Source organism: Dipodomys ordii, unplaced genomic scaffold, assembly GCF_000151885.1.
Source record: "Dipodomys ordii isolate 6190 unplaced genomic scaffold, Dord_2.0 Scaffold36, whole genome shotgun sequence".
NCBI lineage: Eukaryota > Metazoa > Chordata > Mammalia > Rodentia > Heteromyidae > Dipodomys > Dipodomys ordii.
The window spans coordinates 7039992-7047734 of record NW_012267252.1 but is presented as its reverse complement, the minus strand read 5'-3'; the positions used below and the strand labels follow the sequence as shown (position 1 = coordinate 7047734).

The 7743-nt window shown below is 50.0% G+C and overlaps 1 protein-coding gene across 2 annotated transcripts in view; it reads left to right on the top strand.

Annotated features, from left to right (window-relative positions):
• Nucleotides 1-7743, top strand: part of Sh3pxd2a (SH3 and PX domains 2A) — a 190681-nt gene that overhangs the window by 91566 nt on the left and 91372 nt on the right. For both annotated transcript variants that reach the window (XM_013017676.1, XM_013017675.1), the window contains exons 4-6: nt 677-689; nt 3904-3958; nt 5493-5497. In XM_013017676.1, the coding sequence (XP_012873130.1) occupies nt 677-689; nt 3904-3958; nt 5493-5497 (73 nt within the window). The remainder of the gene's footprint in view (nt 1-676; nt 690-3903; nt 3959-5492; nt 5498-7743) is intronic.

Genomic DNA, 7743 nt, shown 5'->3' with positions numbered 1-7743 from the left:
TTTCCTCTTCAGAGAAGTTTCTTTTATGTCTTTAGCCCACTTATTTATTGGGCAGTTGTTTCTTTGAGGATTTGTTGTTGGGGGATTTAATTTTTTGAGTTCCAGGTATATTTTAGATATGAGGCCCTTGTCCGTTGTTTGGCTAGTGAAGATCTTCTCTCAATCTGTGTGTGGGCTTTCTATTGATCTTGCTGGCTATGTCTTTTGCCATGCAGAAGCTCTACAATTTCATTTGTCCAACCTTTCTTTGATTTGTTGTGTTTCTGGGTCTCTATTAAGAAAATTTGGGCCTGTGCCAAGAAGACGTAGGGTTTCTCCTATTCCATCCTGTAATGTTTTCATAGTGTCTGCTTTGACTCTGAGACCTTTGATCCATTTGGAGTTGGTTCTGGTGCAGGGTGATGTATAAGGATCTAGCTTTAGTTTTCTACAAGTGATTAACCAGTTTTGCCAGCACCGTTAACTGAAGAGGCTGTCTTTCTTTCAATCTATTTTTTTTAAGCTCCCTTATCGAAGATTAGATGGCTATATGTCTGTGGGTTCATTTCTGGATTTTCATTTCTATTCCATTGGTCCTGTTCTTGTGCCAATACCAAGCTGTTTTGATTACTATGGCTTTGTAGTAGAGTTTGAAATTTGGTATTGATATTCCTCCAGCACTGTTCTTTCTGTTAAGGATCATTTTTGCTGTTTGGGGTCTTTTATTGTTCCATATGAATTTTTGGATTGCCTCTTCTATTGGAAATTTTTTTAAAGGATTAAATAACTTAATGTTTTATTCTTTTAAAAATTTTTAAAAATGTTTTATTTTCAAGCCAGTGACTTTTAGAGTAATATAATTTTGTAGTTAAGTCAGATTTGGTGGTGCGTGCCTGTAACTCCAGCACTTGAGAGGCAGAAGCAATAGGATCAAGGTCAGCCTGGGCTATATAGTGAGTTCAAGGCTGGCCTGAGCTATATAGTAAGGCCCTGTCTCAGAAAAACCAAGAACTCTGGATATAGTACCCACTGCCCTGGGGTCCATCCCTATCACCAAAAAGTTGTTTTGTAGTTTAAAAATTTGCTTCTAATTAAACAAAACTAACTGTGGACTCTGACTCAAGAATATTTTACCCAGGGGCCATGGCTCATATCTGTAATCCTAGCTACTAGGGAGGCTGAGGTCTGAGGATTGTGGTTTGAAGCCAGCATAGGCAGGAAAGTTTATGAGACTCTTATCTCCAGTTAACCAGCCAAAAAGCTGTATGTGGAGCTGTGGCTCAAGTGGTGGAGTGCTTGCCTTGAGCAAACAAGCTAAGGGATGGTACCTAGGCCCTGAGTTTAAGGCCCAGGACTGGCATGTTTGCATGTAACCTCCCTCCCTCCTCCCCCAACTTATACGCCAGCACACACACACAGAATCTTATAATTCTGAGTCATTATTCTTAGCCATAAAAGTGGTTCCATCAGAACTGACTTGTTAAATTAAGTGGCATTCTTAAGCCTCTGGGAAGACAAGCTCTCCCATTTGCCTCCTATTAAACCCAAGTTTGAATTTTATGTAGGTTATGCTTGGGTCACATGCCTTGTTCTAAAAGGATGCCCCAATGAAGAATTGGATGAATTGCCCTGAGCCAGATGCCCCTCTTCTTAGATCAATATTCACTTTTCTCTTTAAAAGCCCCTCACTGTTTCTATCTAGTTAAACTGATGGCTGCAGCCTGGGCTTTTATTCCTTTCTCTCAAGAAGTTAAGTAGACGACAAAGCTAATGGTAGGGGAGGCAGAGGGCAGGGGTTTCCAGCTGGGATTTATGACACAAATCAGCCTGGTCCAGAGCTGGGGAGCCCAGAGCATCTGCAGTGACTGGGGAAAAAGCATCTCCCTCACTGGGCAGAGAGGAAACTGATAGTGTCTTATCTGGAACTCCTGCTTTGAACAGGACTCCCGCCTCAGGGGCTCTGGGGCTCCTGTGCGTGCTGCTGCTTGGCTGGGCCTCCTAACTTGATTATACGGGTGGGAGATGCATGGGGGGGTGGGCTGGCCACCAGACAGCCATCTGTGGGACAGGCATTTACTCTGAGAATGAGGCAGTCGGGGCTGTACACACTGACCTTTAATTCTGCTGAACTAGAAAGCTGGGATCTGTGCTCTTGATTGTCTGAGAAACCCACTGATCTTAGAAGGGTCAGTGGGGATAAGGCAGCAGCGGTGGTCACTGCCACCCAAAACACAGCTCTGTGTGAGTGTGGGGGGCGGGGGTGTTGTATTCCCATCCCTGTCCAATGTCTGACCATTCAGCATCACTCCCTACCAGCCAACTTTACAGCCAGGTCCATGTGCCGCCTGTTCCATGGCCAGACATTGTGCTTGGATGTACATTGCTCAGAGCCTCTAGGGTCTTTATTTATAGTTCCTTTTATACTCAGCTGGGCTGGGCCCACCAGTCTCTTCTCCCCTCAGACCTATGGGACAGTGTGAGGTTGGGTGGGAGGTTTAAGTGCACCTTGAATTGCGAGGCTGGCTCTTTACTCAGATGTGGAAAGCCTGACCATGACCTGGATCCCCCGGGGGATCCAGCCCAGGATGGCTAGCCCACATTTTGTGCAGTGACACGGTGACAGCTCAGATCTCACTGTTCATCTTATACATGGGTATGGAGCTGATTTGGAGATCACCATGGAACAGTTACTAAGTACCACCTACGCAATTGTTTTGTGTGACATTTGGGGGCCAGGTGTTTATCGAGAGGGGCTCCGAAGGCATTTCTTCAACTGTGGTTATGATCTAATGATTCTGGGGCCTCAATAAGTTGGAGACTGATCGAACTAGTGAGCATGAGCTGGACTGTGGGAGCTAGACTCACGATTTCATATGTGACTCCATTTATTCTGTTCCTGGGCAGTGGGAGAAATATGTGAGTGGTGAGTGTGTGTGTGTGTGTGTGTGTGTGTGTGTGTGTGTGTGTAAGAGACAGACAGACAGACAGACAGAGAATGTGCTAGCATGGTCAACTCATCTGTGGCATGTTTAAGGCATTTATTCACAAGTCTGTTTCCTGGCCTGTGTGACTAGACAGATCTAGCTGCCCTCGTGGCTGAGCTTGTTTGAATTCTTTTTTTGGAGGTGAGGAGTTCAGCAGTCAGACAGAGGCTTGAAGTCTGAGCACGCCCAGAGGCCAGCACACCGCTGGCATTCTCTTGGACTTGCTCACTTTTTTTTAATTTTTGAGGTACTAGTGTTTAATCTCAGGATTTATAATACTTCCTAGTCAGGTACTCCACAGAATGAGTCACACCCCGGGCCCTGCTTGGGTTTTGAGATAGGGTCTGGCGAATTCCTCCCCCACCCCCAGGCTCATCTTCACACTGATCTTTCTAGCTCTTCCTCTATATTGGCTGAGAATCTAGGAAGGAAACACCAGGTCCAGCCCTCGAGCTCACTCACTATTATCTCCGTGTCCCAGACTGGAAACTAAGGCTTTAACGTGGCGGAGATGACTGGTCCCAAGTATTCTGTATCTTACCGTGAATTTTTCCATAGATTCTCCCCTTAGGGGGGATGTTTGTCCTGTGGTCCTCTTTCTGTGGATAAGCCTTGGGCTGGACGTGTGGTGCTAAATGAGGGAGACTGAGGCAAGGAAAGGCTGACCATTCTTGTGCTTGGAAGAGCCTGGTAGAAACTAGTAGAATCACTCCATTTCCTGGCAGACCCAAGAATGGGGTTTCCAGCCTTTCTTAGCAAGAAAGCCACCATGGGCATCCCTGTTCTTCGAGGCCCTAGGGGAGGCCTAGCCCCAGCTGAGTGCTGAGCCTCTCAGCCTGGCCCTCTGGGCTGCCTGCTAGTGCTGCTTGGGTCTCTCCACAGCATCCTGTAGTCTAGTCAGCCTGTTTGCAAAGCAACTAGGAATGCAATTAGCTCACAGCGGCCTCCTGGGAGAGACCTTGCAGTTGTACTCCTGGTGAAGCTGAACCCCCACTGTCCTTTTACCCCCCTCCACACCCCCCACGCGCCACCTCCTGCACTGAGCGCTCCCTGCATACCTCTGCTCTGTGGGACAGACACTAACTTCTAAGTCTCTCCTTACCCCAAACCAGGAGTTCCTCAAGGCATCCTGTTATCTTCCTATGGTCATTAGGAAGCAGAAAGCTGGCCCCAATGGGGGGTGGGGTCTAGCCAGAGTCTGCTGATAAGATAGATCACTAGGAGGAAATTACTTCAGAGGTTGACCTGTTCTCTGGGCCCCAGCATCTTAGAGTCCCTAGGAAATGGCTTCAGCTGCCACAGGAGTTAGACACTATTAACATTAAACCAGAGCTGCTATTTGGTCCTTCACATACTGTGTTGTATACAAGTTCCGCAGCCCCACAGCTTTTCTTGGGAAGAACAGCCTGGCAGGTTGGAGGTAATGGCCAGGGGCTGGGGTGTGGACACAGGGAGGTGAAGCAGGCTGGACTCCAGCTCCCCTCCCGCACTGGTGTGTCCAACCACCTGGGAGTGCTGGGAGTGGTGGGCTTGGTGGCAGGGTAAGGTTGCACGAGCATCTGATGGGTAGCTGTAGCTCCTCCCATGCCCCGTGCCATGTGTATCTCCACAGACCAGATCTCACTCCTCTGTCTGACTGGAGGGCTTGGATACATCCCTTGGCCAAACCTGTGGGGAGGAGCAGGGGCTGAGACCCAGGGCAGTATAGGACTGGAAAGCGATCCCTGGCAGTCTAGCTACATCTGTAGTGGTACTTGGACCACTTGGTACACCCCCTGCCCACAGCCCTCCCCGGCCTCTGTACCTTCCCATCACAGGCTAGCCGGGCCGGAAGGAGGGTGTAAAACACCTCAGGGACCGTGCTGAGGGGACAAGGCCAGGCTCACGCCACCCTCACCTGAGTCAAGCTCTGTAGAAAGACTGTTACTCTTGGTGTTGATGGGTAGATCGGACAGATGGACTCAGTGGCGATGGCACCATTGGCAGGCTTAAGGCCATGATCCCTAGAGACCATGGAGCTGGAAGGACCTTCAGAGCGTCCCTCACCTGGGCTCACCCAGCCCTGTGCCCCGGACTGTCACGGGGCTGCTCCAGCGTGGCAGTCTGACCTGTAAGGAAGGCTGGACACAGTAGAGCAGCAGATTGCACAGATAAGGGCTCCAGGCTCCCTTGTCTGCTGGAAGATCCTGCCAGGTCCTGGTGGTATGGCCGTGGGGAATGACTTAACCTCTCTGGGCTTTTGTTTCCTCTGTAAACTTTGACTCACAGTCCCCACCTTCTCTTAGAGTTGCTGTTTACACCAGACAGTTCCCCAGCAAAGTTCCTGCAGGACTTCTCAGAGGCTTGGCCATGCCAGTGGGCATGGTGGTCCCCAAGGCCAGCTGGGCTGGGGGGAGGGGGAGTCTTCCAGCATCATTTCACATGTGCCCATAGAAGTCACTTTTCCTTATCATGCAGTTGTTCCATAAGATAGTCTTTGAAATTCCAGGGCTAGGCTATTTGATCCTGAAAGAATCAATAGACAGAGAGGCAAAGTGAGCTACCCAGGGCATACAGCAACTACGTAACTGCAGAACTGGAGCTGGGGTGGGGGTGTCTTCTGAGGCCCATTCTGGTGCTTTTCTATTGTGCACCACCAGTTTCACTTAAAAAAATGATGGCTTACTGGAGGTATGGCTCAAGTGGCAGAGCACCTGCCTAGCAAACCCTTGTACCAAAAACAACAACAAAAAAGATGATGACAATAAGGTTATAACAGTGAACAAGGACAGCATTTACTTGGGAACCATGCTGGCTCCTTGTACCCATGTTAACAGGCAGTGGTTAGTATGTCACATTCAATCTACAGAACCGAGAGAGGGCAGGCAATACATCCAGTATCACACAGCCTGTGAACTGTAGTGCCAGAACTCAAACCCAAGTCACATGCACCATGTGTGTCTCCTTGCTGATCTGAGACCTGGGCCCAATGCCACCCCCAACACTACCCGATATCTGGCCCTTACCCTGCCATCCTGGGCACTGGGCTTGGGGTTTCCCAGCTCTGGCAATTACTGTGGTCCCAACCCAGAAACAGACAGCTCAACACCAGCTTCTCCTGCCAAGTGGTTTTGGCCAGAACGGGGTCTGGCGGCAGCTCTGAAGGCATTGGCGCTGGGCTGGGAGCCTCTTGTCAGCCTGCAATCAGGAGCCTCCCCGTGCTCCCTGCGGGCTCCCTATTAAGTAAAGATGCTGCCACGAAAGGCCTCTTTGTCTGAGGCCCTCATAGCCCACGCGTCCTCTGCCCCCACGCTGCTCTCTGTCAGCATGAAGAGCCCCTCTGTTCACCGTGGTGCTGGGGTTTGTGCCCAGCATAGGGATAGCGCTGAGCTGGGAGGCGCAGGCACGGAGGGCCAGCTGAAACTTGCCCTGTTCCTTCTGCGCTGCAGAGAGATCACCAGACAGGCAGCGACTGCATGCGGCCTTGCCCTGCCTCCGGCCATCCCCAGCAGCCCTTGGCTTTCCTTCCAGGGATCCCTAGCGCTCCCCCCATCTACTTCTCTATCTCCCTATCTGCCGGCTGTCTCTCTGCCTCTTTCCCTCAGTTTTTCTTTTCCCCTTCCTTCTGCCCTTACAGCAGGATATTCTCTGTATATTAGATGCTGTTGGGTAGCCTTTGGGGACTTAGTGCTACCCCTAGCCTAATCCTACAGCTTGGGCTCGGCCATCCCAGCCATGTCCTGAGCACAGGCTTGGATTTGCCACTTACCCTATGTATGGCTTCACCCCACCCCACCACCTCAGGGTCCTCATCCCAAGTGGAGGCAGAGGTCTCTACCCCCATGATGAAATGGGGTGACTCATCATTCGACACACACTGTCAAGGGCATGTCATGTCTTCCTGATTCCTTGTAGCAGCAGTGCCCAGCTTCACCATTGTAGGCTGATTGCAGGGGTTGGGGCCTGGCACAGGGCAGTACCTGGCAGGGGAGTACTAGCTCACATCATGTTCACTTTCCTTTTCTATTTCCTGGTTGTCCATGGAGGTATTGATGACCCATGGCAATCCATAGTTGGGACTTGCAGAGTGCTCTGGTCTTGTCACATCTTGTTCCATCTTGCCTGGGTGTGGGTTTGGCCTGGAGAAGAGTCTCCTGGTAGAATGCCTACTGCTAGGTGATAGACTCAAATTGTTTTTCTCTCCACCGGTTCTGTAATGTTGCCTGTGTAGCGTGTACGCTTTCCTTTGGCCTCATTATCATATCCCACTGTGATTGGATGTTGGCCTTCTGGATACCAAAGCTCTATTTGTTTATCCATTACTCACCCATTCATTCATTCATTCATTCATTCATTCACTCATTCAACAATATTAGTTGAATGCCTGCTTTGTGCAAGGCAGTCTGCTAGAATCTGTGGACATAATCAACAGAAGAGACTAAAGTTTCTGTCTGTGTGCACTTGTGTTCGTGTGGTCTTTCTACTTTTCCACCAGTGGGCCAGGGCAAGCCATGTGGCCTCTGAGCCCTCATGTGTAACACAGGGGTGGAAGTCCTGCCCACATAGGACCACCGTGAGGGTTTCCAGTGGCACATCGAGGGCTGGTGCTTGGCAGACAGCCGCTAGGTTATTGTTCTGAAGCAGGGCCTGGGGTAGGGAGGCACCGACGTATGACAAGGTCCCATTTTATGGACCAGGAGTCTTTATCAGCATCTCATACTCCCTGTTCCTTGACTCCTCCAGTCCCAGGATTCTTTCCATTTTCTGGCTCTAACTCTAGCTTCTCTTGTCCTCATCCCTC